This window comes from Labeo rohita, chromosome 9, assembly GCF_022985175.1.
Source record: "Labeo rohita strain BAU-BD-2019 chromosome 9, IGBB_LRoh.1.0, whole genome shotgun sequence".
Classification (NCBI taxonomy): domain Eukaryota; kingdom Metazoa; phylum Chordata; class Actinopteri; order Cypriniformes; family Cyprinidae; genus Labeo; species Labeo rohita.
Genome location: NC_066877.1, coordinates 25,509,819 through 25,526,237, shown reverse-complemented (window position 1 = coordinate 25,526,237; position 16,419 = coordinate 25,509,819). Strand labels below are relative to the sequence as shown.

Below are 16,419 nucleotides of genomic sequence, written 5' to 3'. Positions count from 1 at the left end.
AACAAAATGGCTTCCTGCATGTTGGTTACAATACATTTACTTACTCAGATTGACAAAACTTTCAAATATTAATAATAAACTAACAGTAACATTTTATAACCAAATTGCTTCGTTTGAATAAAATAAAAGATTACGCTGAATAATTTTTCAAGGTCTTTTTAAATGATCTTCAGACAGTTACACAACAACAAAACTTTTTTTTTTTTACTTTAAGCTTTGCAAAAATATCAAAGTGACTTTTAATTAAGAAATTGACTGCTCGTTCATAGAACAGGTGCATTGCATGCACGAACTGGATGCATTTTTTGACGTATTTTTGAATAACATAATTGTTCTGAACAAAATGAATGAGAATAACTTTACATTATTGACCCAAATAAGATTTTTACAACAATTCAAGCACGCTTTTAACATGACACGTTCATATCAAAGCAATACGCTGAAATGAAATGCACATTTCATAGCAGATACATTTCCTATAATCGTGATTAGTGAATCCGTTTTGACATTAGATAGTTGCCTGATGAGCATAAGATGTTCACGCATGTGAAGCACAAAGTTGCATGTGTATAAACACCAAAAACAAGACACGAGAACTGATGAATGAGACGGATTGATTTGAGTGTCTCTCTCTCTTCTGCTGTCAACTTTGAGCTAACGTTAGTGCTGCAAGAGGGACTGAAGATCATTCCATTTTCGTTTCGTTTTCGTCTTAGCTCAGACAGAAAACATTTGTGTGATATGCGCGTTTAGCATTATTGATTCTATCGATCCATTAGATTCTTTATAAAGACTCACCAATGACAGGAATAAGAACATTTCGATCAGTCTCCTACGACTCCCGTATCGGTTCCAAGAAGCCATGATGCCGCTGCCACGTCTGGCTACGCAAGCGCAATCCATTTTCCTCCAAATCCCTGGAGAACGCGGTGCTTCTTAGGAAATGTAGTTTCTTCGGAATTGTAGTTCATTCAGGAAGCCGTAAATGCTCCCTCATTTGTTGAACTGTGTGTGGCTTTAGCTCATGTAAATTATTTTCAGCCATGCAGAAACAACGTTTTACTCAAATGACTAACTGGTTCTTGAGCACAGGCTTCAAAACTGAAAGCAGTTAGTCTGTTTGGATTAATTTAAGGTGTTTAATGAATTAATGAATGGAGTTAAAGGATGGTTTCAGAATTATTTTCAGCTCAGTCTATTAAACTGAATGAACCGCAGTCATTAATGTATTTTAATGTATATACATTACCAGTCAAAAGTTTTTGAACAGCAAAAGTTTTTAAAAGAAGTCTCTTCTGCTCACCAAGCCTGCATTTATTTGATCCAAAATACATCGGTAATATTGTGAAATATTTTTACAGTTTAAAATACCTGCTTTCTATTTAAATGTATTTTATTTATTCCTGATTTCAAAGCTATGTTTTCAGCATCATTACTCCAGTCTGCAGTGTCACATGATCCTTCAGAAAACCTAATATGCTGATTTGCTGTTCAAGAAACACTATTATTATTATTATCAATGTTTAAAACAGTTAAGTGTTTTTTTGAGGGTTTTTTTGGATTCTTTGATGAATAGAAAGATACAAAGATCACCATTTATCTGAAATAATAAACCTTTGTAACATCATACACTGTACCATTTAAAAGCTTGAAGTCTGTATATTTTTATTTTATTATGTTGGGAAATGAATACTTTTATTTAGCAATGATGCTTTAAATTGATCAAAAGTGATGATAAAGACATTTATAATGTTTATGTCAAACACTTAAACTGAATGAATCATTTTCCTCATATGTTAAATATGTGGGGGGTTTCTGTCATTTTCACTGACATATTTACCCCAACTTAATTTCTGAGACTGCTTCTAAGTTTAATTTCTTTGGTAATAAAAGAGGCCCCATGTACTGGGTACCCTTGTAAATCAATGTGTTTTTGAACATTCCTTGAAAATTCTTAAAAAATGCTGTAAAAGCATGTACCATGACACTACAATATGAATATGGTATTTGTTCAGTACTATGGTATATATAACATGGTACCATGGTGCACCTTTATGAGGGTTTTATTGATCCAACCATACCAAAACCAAGACATGATGGTATGACACAATGCCACTTTTGGCACCATTGTGAGATCCAAACAGTTAATTAATTGCCATGGTACCTCACTGATTCTAGGGACAGACTATCCAGGCTGGATATAGGGGTGTTGCTAAATCCCAAAAGGCAATGTCTTATTGATCATTTCAAACCGCTTAACAGAAATGCTTCTATTACAGAAATGTATTTAGAACGCAAAATTAGAGCTTTAATAACTAATGTATATTTTTATTTTATTTTTTGGGAAATGAATACTTTTATTTAGCAATGATGCTTTAAATTGATCAAAAGTGATGATAAAGACATTTATAATGTTGTGAAAGATTTATATTTTAGATAAATGCTGTTCTTCTGAACTTTCTATTCATGAAAGAACCCTGAAAAAAATCTACTCAGCTGTTAACATAATAATAATAATAAAAATTTGTTTTTTTGAGCAGCAAATCAAAATATTAGAATTTCTGAAGAATCATGTGACTAGAGTAATGATGCTAAAAAATCAGCTTAGATTTTTTAACATCATCAGAATAAATTAGATTTTAAAATATATTTCTTTACAATTTGTTTGATGGAGCTGGCATATGGTTGCGAAAAAAAACTATTATTTACAATATATATACATTGCATTAAATTCTACAATTATTAAAGAACACTGTAAAGCTCTGTAAAATAACCTGTGTGACCTTGTTGAACTCAGCAGATTTTTTACATGTTAAAACTAGAGACACAACTGTAAATGTTCTTCAACCGCTGACAAAGAATCTTCTGGATTGGCCTACAAATTGACGAACGGCTCAGTAACAATCAAAATAAACCATTCTTTTGCCAAGTAATGACAATTTTTCATTTAACAATACATGAAACATTTATTTTTTAAATTGTTTCAAGGTAGTTCCTCAGTGTTGCTATTTCATAAATATGTAGATCCTATTAATAAGTATTTTCTTATGTTTTCATGCCTCATTACTTAAGGAAGGCACTTAATAATAGGCCTACAGTAACAATTATCATTCCATATTTGCAATGTTGGTGCGGCAGACACACTGTAGTGCCACCACCTGGATGTGACAGCGGTACCACACACACAATTTAATTGCACTGAGTCACTTTCCCCAGCTGCTTAATGCATATTGCAACTCGCAGTGTTCGGGCATACTGTAAATCCAGAGTATGCAGTGTCACAGTTTTCAAAAAGAAAAACAGCTTTCAAGAGCCAAGCCAATAGTTTTAAGTGTTCGTGATTTTTTTTCTTCACGTAATTTATTTATAAAACATACATTTAACATTAATATTGTTGGACAGTTTAAATGTTTATGAATATTTATATAGGTCTATCTATTTTATTGTATTTTTATATTTAATTACACTAAATCTATAAATCTTTTTTTTAATAAAAAGCATGGCTACAAACTAGGCTACAAATGCTAAAAGTTAATTTCATTTTTTAATTTATAAAATTTTAGGGAACAATATTTGCCATCCAGAAATTATTTTAAATGTTGCTTTTTTTAACCTCAGTGTGTTTGGATTTTTCATAACCATATAAAAACACACAGTGTGTATTCTGTTTATGTCAAATACTTAAACTGAATGAATCATGTTCCTCATATGTTAAATATCTGGGGGTTTTCTGTCATTTTCACTGACATATTTACCCCAACTTAATTTCTGACACTGCTTCTAAGTCTAATTTCTTTGGTAATAAAAGAGGCCCCATGTACTGGGCACCCTTGTAAATCAATGTGTTTTTGAACATTCCTTGAAAATTCTTAAAAAATGCTGTAAAAGCCTGTACCATGAAACTACAATATGAATATGGTGTTTGTGCAATACTATGGTATATATAACATGGTACCATGGTGCACCTTTATGAGGGTTTTATTGATCGCACCATACCAAAACCAAGACATGATGGTATGACACAATGCCACTTTTGGCACCATTGTGAGATCCAAACAGTTAATTAATTGCCATGGTACCTCACTGATTCCAGGGACAGACTATCCAGGCTGGATATAGGGGTGTTGCTGGATCCCAAAAGGCAATGTCTTATTGATCATTTCAAACATCATAACAGAAACGTTTCTATTACAGAAATGTATTTAGAACGCAAAATTAGAGCTTTAACAACTAATGCAGCCACTGTGCCAAACATTTAAGGTGGAGCTTCGTAACAGAGTTTGCACCCCTATTCGTTTGAATTGCAGCTGCCCTTCTGTAGTAGCCTCCTCTTTCCAGCACAGCGCAGTAAAGCAGCTGCAGGTCGATCGGTGGAAGTCATTCACAGAAAAGGGATACTGCACAGGAGACCTACGCAAAGCGGAGATTGCGGTTTATGCGTTGCGTTTTACGCACGGTAGAGTTTACTTCAGGAGAAGAACATCAGAAGGTAAAAACACTCTCTTAGATATCATTACCTCACCTTTAAATGTAGTTATTTATAGAAACCGCCTTTAATGTTCTTGGAGTAGGATGATACTGTGAAGTACTTTCTGAACTTCTGCGGTCCGGAGTTCTGCGGTCAGATTATACTGACTAGCAACAAGATTTTTTTTTTATAATTTTGGAAGATGATAAACATATATAATATAATTTAATTTATGTATGTTTTTATTATAAACACAAACAAATGTACAATGTCAAAGTATGTTTTTAATAAACATTTGCTAGTGGGTTCGACTAGCAATTTTAGTTCCTTTTTAGAATTATTAAAGATTCCTGGTTATCTAATCAACCCTTATGGGCACATTTTCTCTCTTTGTGGTGATAACAAACCCCTTATTGGGAATGTCATGTCTTTTAAACAGTTTTCTTTTATCAGTTTTATTAAAAGAAAGAGAAATATCATACATAAGTAGTATTCAGTACAGTATACCTTTATCCTGACACGGAATTTACTCGCTGCTCACGTTCTGTTCAGGATCCAAGGAATTTTGCTTTGGAATCGAAACGCTCAAGCTCCCAGTAAGACATGCTGTATTTCACTCTCATTTATCATCGTTTGGCATTTGAGGAACATATTTTTACTTTTAATCGAGAATAATACACTTTCGAAAAGGATGTGAGAATAAGATTCTCAGAAGAGGTGAAGGAAATATCAACATCTCTCAGCTACACGTACAGTTGTGTTTTCGCGCAACTTTCGAAGCCTTAAAAACGCTATTCGTATTTAATTTGCTATTTGAATACCGTAAGAGATATTTAGCTTTTTGTCTACTTATTTACTTATTTATTTAAACAATCGTAAGCAACTGTGTTTGTGAAGGAAGGATACTGTCAGTCAGCTGTCATGATATGAAGCATATGTGAATGATGGACAATAGTGATGTCATTCAGAAAGGTAAATAAGACATTTTTAATACAGCTTATGTTTTTACATAGTCACAGCAAAAACATCAACAACAAGGAAGTTATTTTATATAGCGCCTTTCTGTAACTCAAGCTCGCGTTACACAAAACAAAGGCGCCAATGCTGGAAAACAGAGGTAGTCTACAATAAAAAGAGGTTAGACCAATACTAGTGAATGACAGTTTACTTATATTTTAGGACGTGTAGGTGAGCGCTGAATTTATTATTATGGGTCATATCTGCAAAACACATTTCTTGGCAGTTTTAACTTCTTTTATTCTTATCCTCACGCATTTTTATAATGAGCTCAAATCTGTGCGCTGTTGCTTTGTTAGCCTACACTAAGTGGCCCGGTTTTCATTTTCCCTTAGCCCGTGTTAACTTGACTTCATTAACTCCGCTTTAATTTTCATTGTCGTTTGAGATTAAATTATTGCATTTGGATTTACATATGATGTTCAAGTTATCTTCACGAAGCGAAGAGCAGGTGTACAGCACATATATTGCAGCGCTATTAAAAAACGATAGGGGGCAGTGTCGAGTCTTGCAGCCAAAGCACACTCTCATAAGAGATGGCTGATGATAGCACACAAACGCCGATGTTAGAGAACGAAAATCACCTGTTGGCTTGGAACAATCTAAATCAGAGGCGTTAAATCTGGGAATCCACCCTCCTGCGGAGATTTAACTCCAATCAAACATAGCAGAAGCAACTAATCAAGGTCTTTTGGTTCATCCAAGCGCAATAACAAATTCAACTTGGTTGAAAACGCTTTAAGTTAATGAAAAGCAAACGGCTGAGCGATCCAAATCGGTTCCATTCGTTAGATTTCACATTGTTGGCTAAGTAGGGATAAATGATGGAGGCATTTTATGTTCCTTTAACCTTAAATCAAAGAGCTTTTATATATCAAGATGTGCAAGTTCACATGCTCTCCCAGGACAACATCAAGGTTTTGATCATCACATTAGTTTGGAAAATGAAAGGAAAATCATTATGGATCCAGGTATAAGTATTCTCAAAAAAAAACCTTTTGCTTTGGTCTATTGGGAACGTGTGCGGCTTGCTTTGAAATCCTTTTTTTTCACAGACCCAATTTCATCCTTGATAGTGGTGGAGTGAACAAATCCTATGATGTTTTACTATTGTTAAACCTTGAGACCCGTTGTCTTTTATTTAAAGTGAGAATAAATTAGGTCTGGTTTAGTATGTTTAGCTTGACTATCCTCGGGGGATTTAGAGATATATTTACCCAAGCTTACTCATTCTAGTCAAGCACCGTCTGTCCACTTATTTGTACCCAAACACCCCTCACCGCAATGTTTAAATGGATGTCTCTTGGAAAAGCATGTGTATGTTGGCTTTGTTTAGCTGAGGCTTCACTAGGATCAAGCATTTCAATTGTTTATTAATGATGCTTGCTGCTTAGGTTCTTGATCAGGATTTCTATAGGTTCAGACTGTGTTTTTAACATCAACATCAACAGAAAACCTCAAGGGGGTCCTTATAGAATGACTCACGCACAGAGGTCTGACACTCCACAGTAGATTGTCATTACTCATATGATGAAGGAAGTCTGGCGCTATTGTGTACGTCTACGTGTGCCTGAGGCGGTTTCTGAACGTCTTTCTTAACCAAAGAGGCTGTTTGTTTACCGGTCCACTAAAGGCTTTTGTGCATGAGTATTAATATTCATATAGCTCTTCCCCCCACCACTTCCACATGTGTCAGTCGATTCATATGTTTTCGTAGTGCATGAAGCCTCTCTTTTCATATGTAAAGCAGGTTTTCATGTGTAATGATCTTATGAGATCCCTTGTCAGTTTGAAAGTGATTAAGTTGCGTCATCTGGACGTCGGTTAGTGAATGACTTCCATAGAAAATGCAGGGAAATCTGATCATTTGCATTTGATATCAGCATAAATAATTTTAGCGCTTGGGAAGTGATGACTTCATAGCCCTTATCAAAGTTTTAGCGATGCATACGTAAGATGTGCCATGTGAATTATTTCTGATGCGTGGGGACTGTATGGATAAAAGTTTAATGGGAAAGAACTTGATCTGACTGGCAGTAGATATGACTGCATGGAATAGAGTGTCAATGTCAAGTTTACTCCTGTCTTGTTTTGGGGTTAGTAAGTTGTCTGATCTTTTGCTCACCCTCATTTATTCTGTAGAGTATACATGAAGATAATGTCTCCATGTTTTACCATGCAGTGGAAATCAGTGGTCACAGAAACCGTTCTTCAAAATCTCTTTTGTGTTCTGCAGAAATATTAAAGCTGCACAGCTTCTGAACATAATGCGTGAATGATGACAGAACCGTAGAGGTGTAAAGTCATGTAAATTTATAAAGTTCCTTCTGAGAAGCTGATTCCTCATGCTTGTAATACAGTTTTAAACATTCATTAACGTCTGAAGAAGCATTTTCTCTATCATAGCACTTCTTCATTGTGAATATTAGATCTCCTCAAGGCGCCCAGAATTCATCTTTCTGAATTATCCTAATGATATCTTCCATAAGAGCCGGTCTGCTAATATGTTCCAGCTAAAGTGCGTGTGTGCGCCGTGCCTGAGTTTCTGAGTAAAGTCAGTTAAGGAGCCATTCGTGAGTCGACATGAATTCAGTTTCGTCAAAAACTCTTTATTATCACTTTTTTTAGCTTTTGAGAGAGGAATGGCATGTTTAGTTCTTGAGTGTTAAGCTAAAGTCAGTCTAGCAGCTGGAGCTTACTTTTTGTATCCACAGTGCTCTGTTTCAAAGCACTTTAGAGGGGTGTAAGGTAACTGTCAGACTAGGCTGACATTTTCTGACCTGACACATTGCTTGAGAAAGGTTTCTAAAAGGCTCTTCTAAAAAGAGTCTAAGTGATGATAGCTGTATAATAAGCGTAATAATTTCTGATACTGGCCTGCTGGTTATAATGAAAATTGACATTTGCTTTTTGTTGCATTTATAACAAGCCTCCACAAGCTTTCATGTTTGCGATTGCGGACAGTGTTTTACTTAATCTTCCCAACCTGGCAACGGCTCTGCTTTGGCTTTTGAAATAAGCTTCTTAATGTTTTAACAGTTTTCATTATGTAGAGAGTGTTAATGTATATAATAAATATAAAAAGTTGACGTTCTCTTGATTTTGAGCAAAATCATTGTGATTATTATTTTTTTTTTGCCAGCTGTTTTCAAAACCCTGGACTACAGAGATGCGTTCGCACATGACAAACTAGCAAGTGCTTATGAAGATGAATAGGGCGTTAAACTTGAATGATTCGCTTTAAATGCTTTGCTTTCAGATCTCTGCTTCCCACATATGTGCAGAATGATTGGCAGTCAGAAAGTCTCTCTTGACTGTGGAGCACAGTCACATTCTTGTTTGCTGTTTACAGGGATTGTCATTAAGTGACACTGGTATAAGATATAGTATTAGGTATTTGGGATGTTTTCTATGTACAATTTCATAAAATGACTTGCATCACTTTGCTAAAAACAACAACAACAAAAAAACACAGTCAATTGCAAATTTTTAAAATACAGGTAAAACACCTGTAGAAAATGTGGAAAATTCCTTCAGATTAATACAGTTCACTCTATTTTTTCAGATTTTTTTTCAGTGTACTAAATGGTAAAAAACTGTAAATGGATTAACATCACAGAATACACTATCTATCTATCTATCTATCTATCTATCTATCCATCTCTCTCTCTCTCTCTCTCTCTCTTAATACTGTTATTTAGCAAGGATGCTTTAAATTGATCAAAAGTGATAAAGACATTCATAATGGTACAAAAGATTTCTATTTCAGATAAATGCTTTTCTTCTGAACTTTCTATTCATTAAAGAAACCTAAAAAAAATTATACTTGCCTGTTTTCAACATAATAATAATAAATGTTTTTTGAGCAGCAAATCAAAATATTATAATAATTTCTAAAGGGTCATGTGACTGGAGTAATGATGCTAAAAATTCAGCTTTGAAATTACAGGAATAAATTACATTTGAAAATATATTCAAATAGAAAACAGTTATTTTAAATGGTAAAAATATTTAAAAATGTAAATGTTTTTACTATACTTTGGATCAAATAAATGCAGGCTTTGTGAGCAAAAGAGACTTTAAAAAAAACAAAACAAAAAAAAAACATTAAAACTCTTACTGTTCAAAAACTTATGACTGGTAGTGTATGACTGTCAAAAATGGTCAAATTTATGGTTTTTGCCAGTAAAAACTATGAAAAAAATATATAAAGTAAGAGAGAGAGCTAGAGCCATAATTAACTTGACAGTTCAAAGAATTATCATAGTTTAGCTCCAATGGCTTGTCAGGCGGAAATGCAACACATCCTGAACCTGTGGTGCCGTTGGCTTTGAAAAAGGAAACTTAGATTATGGCGTTCCCAGGCCGTCTCTGAAAGGGAATAAAGGTTTTTGTGATGTTCTCTATTTTGATCCTCTGATTGGTGTGAATTGTTGCTTTTCATGAATCGCTTCATTATTATTCTTGCTATCAAGGGGTGGAACAGAAGGAGTTTGGCGGCCTTTGGCTGCTTCTCAAGAATATTGTAGGAACGCCCTGCTATCTTTTGTTTGTTGAGGGGGTAGGGATGGTGGGGTGTGTTGAATTAAATGTATTCCCCAAACAGTCCAACTGGAGCTCAACTGGAAAAACAAATTGTGTTGATGGATTATCGTCTTGGTCTGTTCATTTTTGATAATACGTGGCCGCATATTGTCTTTTTTAAAATGTGCAACTGTCCGTAGCACAACCCCTCTGAATGTCAGAAACCTGGAGTGGATGGATGGCTGGGCGCTACTCGGTCTGTGAAATGTGATCTGTGATACGGCTGAGCTACTCACTGTCTGCAGTCCTAATTAATACTTGATGTGATTGAAGGCGCTCAATTTGTCTGGAGTCTTATCTTGTCAACGCGTTTGTTGTTTTTATTTTTTGTCGAATGTCATTCAGACAGACGGCAGCTGAAATACAACAAACAATTAAGCCTTGGAACCGACAATTACATCCTATGTTGTCATGGAGATGTTTCTACACAAATCAAGCGAGACGCATTGCTCACTCTTGTGGGTTCTAATTAAACGAACGCTATACTTCTTTAATCCCACCTTTTTCGCAATTGAGAAATCGTGTCCCTTAGCAGGCTGAAGTTTTCTCTCAAGAGTTCCCGACAGCTCCCGAAGCCAGTCAGACAGTCAGCAAATGCTTCCAGTTTGAGAGTTATTTGTTTGTCGTTTGTCATAGTGAACGGTGGATTGTCATTTTAATATTTGTAAAGCTGGTTTTCTCCGCCCCGCTGTCAAGGGAGGGATGCAGTTGTATGTAAGCGGACGTGAAGGCATGCATCTTTTCTTCGGCATTGTTCGGTCGAAGGAGGCTTCAATAAGGAGACGGGGAAAAGGGTAGAGACCAAAATGCTCCCACAGTTGATTTGCCCATTGTGGGGGAGGAACACTATTCCCATTGATGGTGTTGTTGGTGAAGCCCCCAAAAGCTGGAAAAAGGGGGCCCATTCAGTGCGATGGGTGACCCTGCACAACTATGGGAGATGGGTGTTAGTGCTTTTGTGGAGCACGGTGGGAACATTGTCCCCATTCTAGTGATTTAATACCCCAGGTTCGAAACACTTTGCTATCTCCACTAAAATGTTTGTGTTCTGTCCTATATCTTTCTCACAAGGTAAAATGTCTAGTTATAATACCACTCATTTCTTGCTGTTGGGAAAAGGTGAGTGAGCAATTTGCAGTCAAATGATCTGTTACCCTATAGATATGAAAGCTCAGAGTGAAAAATAAAGCTGGTAACTAAGATAAAGTTTTTAAATGAGACACAAAATCACACTGTGAGATATTAAGTCATGATTTTGAGATGTCAAAATTCAACTTAGCTTTTTTCCACTCTGAAGCTTCCATATGTATGTTGTTAAATACATTTAAAACAAATTCACCATATTCAGAGGTTTTTGAAATAGTGTAGCTTTTCCAGCAACATACTGTTTTTTCCAAGTAGTGTGAAAAAATTCTACATTGTATTTCAGAACTGGAGCAAACTGAGGTGATAGTAGAATGTCTCCTAATGTCTCATATTTATATATAAAAGGGCAGTTCATCAAGAAAAAAAAAAATTACCCCATGATTTACTCACCCTCAAGCCATCCTAGGTGTATATGACTTTTGTCTTTCAGACGAATAGAATCAGTTATATTTAAAAATGTTTAAGCTCTATAATGACAATGAATGGGTGTTAATATGCAGAGGACCAATTGAAGTCCAATAAAGTACATCCATCCATCATAAAGTGTTCCTCACAGCTCCAGGGGGTTAATAAAAGCCTCCTGAAGTGAATCAGTGCATTTTTGTAAGAAAAAAATTCCATATTTAAAAAGTTATAAACCATAATCTAGTGCTTTGGCTAATTGACGCATGCGCATTCACGAAAGAGTGGCATTCTGGTGGATTGCATAGGACGTAGGCGAAAGTGCTGATGAACATGGAAGCGCAGAGGAGAGAGCAAAACGAAACACCGGTCATGAATTAGAAGTAAAAAATGAGGATTTGTAAAGAAAGGATTGGAGCTGTTGGAGGATTTCGATATAGCCAAGATGAAACTGTTTTTTCTTTGCTAAACAAAGGAAACTTTGCTGCCTATATACTCCTGTAAACAAATTTGGTACTCGCGAGACTAGCATATTTTCACCGGAGCTTATGCTATACCCAAGCCCACCGTTATCTGCTGGAACCCCACTCTCTCATGAATGCGCATCCGACAGTTAGTAGAACTATAGATTGTTTTATGAAGTTTTAAATAAAGATATTTTTCTTACAAAAATGCATTGATTCACTTCAGGAGGCATTTATTAAGCCCCCAGAGCCATGTGGAGTACATTTTATGATGGATGGATGCACTTTAATTGACTACTGCATATTAACACCCATTTACAGCCATTATAAAACATTAGAGTCTAGAAATGAAGAGTTCCAATGCAAAAGTCTCTAAATGTCATCGTGCTCAAAAGTGAGATAACGATACTGAGTGAATGCTCTACAATAGTATATGTTCATCAAGTACTTTCACTTCCAATGCACTAAATCTCAGCCTCGACCCATCCAGAAGTACCAGTACCTTACATAGAAACCTATATATAGTAGCCGGAAAGAAGAGCTAATTTTAAAGAAAAACGTCAGACATACTTAGAGGCTTTTGCATCTGAATATTCAAATGTTGTTACAGAAAAAAAAAATTGCTAAGTGGTTTTGATTATATAAATTGGGGTGTTTTAAAGTTAATTGATCAGGTAAATTGTAATTTCAGCGCTTTGCCGAGCTGTGAGAAGCAAGATGGCCTTAAATTATGAATGCAAATACAGAGCAACCACTGTACAGATACAGAATTTCTACTCTCTGCCCTCTCGCTGTCACTGAGAGTTCACTGAAGTCTTTAATCCAGTGTTTGCACACCTGATTTTTATCACAACCTCTAAAAGAAACAGAGAAATCAATTTCATTCAGCTCAGCTGAATAAAAGAACGGGTTATTATTTAGTTTGACAATTCTTTCTTTCATCCTCTGGCTGACAGTCATTTTCAGAAGTGTATGAACTCTGATATTGAATTTTGATAGGTAATTCGAAAAGGGCACAATGGCCCGGCGTATTTCCAAAACGTAGATTTGAATGGAATGCCTTTCAGATCCAGAATGACAGACCATGTAAACTCTGGCTGTAAAATGAGATATTAATTGCCCTTTGCTTTCAGTCACTTTTGAATACAGCAAGACGGATGAACAAAAGGCCTCAGAATGGAAAAAGCCACCAGAGTCACTTATCAGGTGCATTCAAGATTCATGCCGTGGATCGAGCCTCTTATCTCTCTGACTTGAAGTGATCTTTCTCTTGGGGCCTTGCCTTTCTTCCAGACGTTGATCCAATATGTCTTACACTGCGTAAAGGTCTATAAATTGCCCCCCTGAGGGAGAAAAAGAAGATCAAGCTAGGTTCCATAGCCGTGGGAAAAGTGAGTCATATTTGGCCTTATCTTGAGTCGTGAAGTGTTTAAGCGTACCACAGGTTTAAAGAGCTGGTAAGTTCATACCTAAAAGATTATATTTGGTCTGTAACACTGGCGTGGTCTTCTATAGTCTGTACTTGTACGCTTAGCACCAAGAACTTCTTTTCTAGTCTAGTCTAGCCTGTATGTAATGTGGTTGGTTGCTGTTTCTATAGTGATAAGAAGTAGTTCTCGGTTGGGGCACAAAGGTCTGTCTCAAACACATCGACAGACAGAACCTTGTTTGACAGTGATTAATGTCCAGTCCAGATCAACACAGAACGTCCAGGGACCGCCCTGTCTCCATGAGTAATGCTAATCCCATCCTGCACTCATCATCAATAAATAATCAAGTTTGTTTATGCAGATTTATGACTAATGCTGGCGAGTTAAATGTATGGGGAATCTGATGGTTCGGCTTTTGCTGCTAGCTTGTTGGAAATAACAGAGGGAGAAGGCTTAATGGTGTAAATGTTGACACGTCATTTCACTAACATGGCTTTTCATAATCTGTTACAAAACCTAGAATGCACTCATAAGCCCGATTCGGACGGGACTAGTTTTCCAAGGGGACGTTAGTGAAATTTGCGTTTCACAGACGTACTTTGCGATTTTAATCCTGTGCGAATATGCCAAGTCTGTGTTTTTCCTCAGAAAATCTCTGTGAAAATTCCAGAGCAAATTACCAAATGTTTTTTGGCAAGCTCAGTTGTCCTCTGAGAAATCTAATCCCGTCCGAATGTGAATGTCTGTGATTGCTTATATTGTACTATCCCAGCGCTTCACCTCATGGGTGTAACTGCAGCCTGGAGATCTCCAAATAAGGGGCGGGAACTCCAAAACGGGGTGGGCGCTTCAAAATAGGGCTGTTAAAAAGCGTTCACGTCCTCGTAGTACAACTGGGAGTCTTCTGAGAGCTACGACTTGTACCACATGACTGCTGTACCACCTGACCAACATAGGCTCTTGCTGCCTTCACACCATGTCGTAATTACCGTAATTGCGAGCTGACAAAATGTGACATTTTACTCATAGCTTTCCATGTTGTCGGACTCAGAGGCAGCTAAGTAGCGCCAAAATGAGCCTGGCGGCTGTCATGTGGTACATCTGTCACTGGTCCAAGTCGTAACTCTCAGAACGTTCAGAGTTTACAAGATGTAATTACGAGTTCAGGAGCATGTGAGGGCTTTGCCGTTGATAGTGTTGCCATAGAAACTCATAATTCAGATAGAGTAGAATGTCACGTGTTTTCATCTCGGAATTACGAGATGGCGCGAATGCAGCATCTGTTTAGGCATTCATAGTGTTGCCATAGAAAAGCATAATTCTGAGTCTAAAGGCGTGAACAGCTCTGAGTAGAACGTAACATGTTGTCATCTCGAAATTACGGTAATTAGGATATGGTGTGAACGCAGCATTTGCTACACAAATGCTAACCCCTAAACCTACCCCACACCTTACCCTAACCTTAACCAGTGAAATCGACTGCACAGCAGGATTGGTGCTGAATAGCATGGGAGATAAACAGTTAATAAGATTATGCAATATGAGATCGTCGGGCCATTCTGTAACTCCCCAACCGGACCTCACCAGAGCGTTTTGGTTACATCCAACGTCACTACCCCCCGTTGCTTAAAACAAAGCGATAGAGTAAAACTTTTCCCCTGCACTTCACTGGGACAACTCGCGGGAGAGATTGGGTGATTCCCGTTTATATCATCAACCACCACTGGCTCTGCTCTTACTGAGCACAGGAGAGACTTGGTGCTGTTTCCAAACAAAAGACATTATCGGTATCTGTATCGGCTATCGGCCAAAATGAGTTGAAAAATAATGGCATATTGGATATCACAAAAATCCAATATCATGCATCCCTAAATCTTAAGCTTGTTACGCCTTTCACTGTGCATCGGATGAAAAAATAAAATAAGAAAAATAAGGAGAGCCAAATTGCGGAAACTGCTAAGACTGGCCATTTTAACATCGGAGTCAGGTAAGATACTTGTCTAATTTTATTATAAGCAGTCACTTCTATAACTCATGTGAAGTTTATTTAAATAATGTTTTTATAATAAAATTAAATTATATTAACACATATTTTATTACACATAGATATGCTCCATATGTGATGCACGCAACTATATCACGTCTTGAAAACAAACCCACCTATGTAATTAAACACGGAGATGTTAGTCCCGTCCAAATTGACACATAAAAATCGCAGACGTTGGGTGATAAGAATTGTAACTCAAAACATAGTTTAGAAAACTTATCCCGTCTAAATAGGGCTGTGTGTATACTGTCCAAAAAATGAATTTGAGACCATAATAGTGATATGTATGCTTGTTTTGTGAACTGAATCAATTGATTCATTGAAAATGTCTAATCCAAAATAATGATTCACACTGGATTTGTCCAAATGACTTCTTTTGTGAATTGAAATGTTCAGACAGGTTTTGTGAACAAGTGAATCATTGAAGAAATCTAATTCCAAATTCATCTCATTCTTCACTCAATTAAATTTATATTTTTAGTTGTTTTTCATGCATTCCATTTCACATGCATAGCTTGTGTTTAGCTTCCATCATAGTTCTCATAATCATCTCTCTCCTTGCTTGGCGAGGAATGATTACCGCTTAACCAGGTCTGGTGGAAATAATTTTTCTTCTGAAATTACAATTGTGGGCACATGTCTAAGAGGTGACTCTGTCCCCACTTCCAACTTCCAAAGTCTGTGTCCTTGCGCGGTAATGAGTAATGTCAGGATCTGAATATTATCCTTGGGCTGGGATGGTTTTCTGCTAAATGGCTTTTCTTAATTCCCTCGAGATAACCTGTAATGGGGATTTCAGTTAAAAATCTATAAACATAGATGGATGACTTTGTCCTTGTTTTACCATTAGTCAAGACCAGC

At 36.6% G+C, this 16,419-nt stretch overlaps 2 protein-coding genes across 5 annotated transcripts in view; one reads left to right on the top strand and one right to left on the bottom strand.

The window, feature by feature from the left end:
• The window catches only part of pdia5 (protein disulfide isomerase family A, member 5), a 66,580-nt gene extending 65,631 nt beyond the window's left edge, over window positions 1-949 (bottom strand). The window contains exon 1 of the mRNA XM_051118515.1: window positions 799-949. Within this exon, the coding sequence (XP_050974472.1) occupies window positions 799-903 (105 nt within the window). The 5' untranslated portion in view covers window positions 904-949. The remainder of the gene's footprint in view (window positions 1-798) is intronic.
• The window catches only part of sema5ba (sema domain, seven thrombospondin repeats (type 1 and type 1-like), transmembrane domain (TM) and short cytoplasmic domain, (semaphorin) 5Ba), a 229,475-nt gene that overhangs the window by 46,631 nt on the left and 166,425 nt on the right, over window positions 1-16,419 (top strand). For 3 of the 4 annotated variants that reach the window (XM_051118514.1, XM_051118510.1, XM_051118511.1), the window contains exon 1: window positions 4,353-4,489. The exons of the other annotated variant lie outside the window; for it this stretch is intronic. The gene's annotated coding sequence lies outside the window, so the exon portion shown is untranslated. Of the gene's footprint in view, window positions 1-4,352; window positions 4,490-16,419 lie in introns of those variants that run through there. 4 annotated transcript variants of the gene reach the window in all.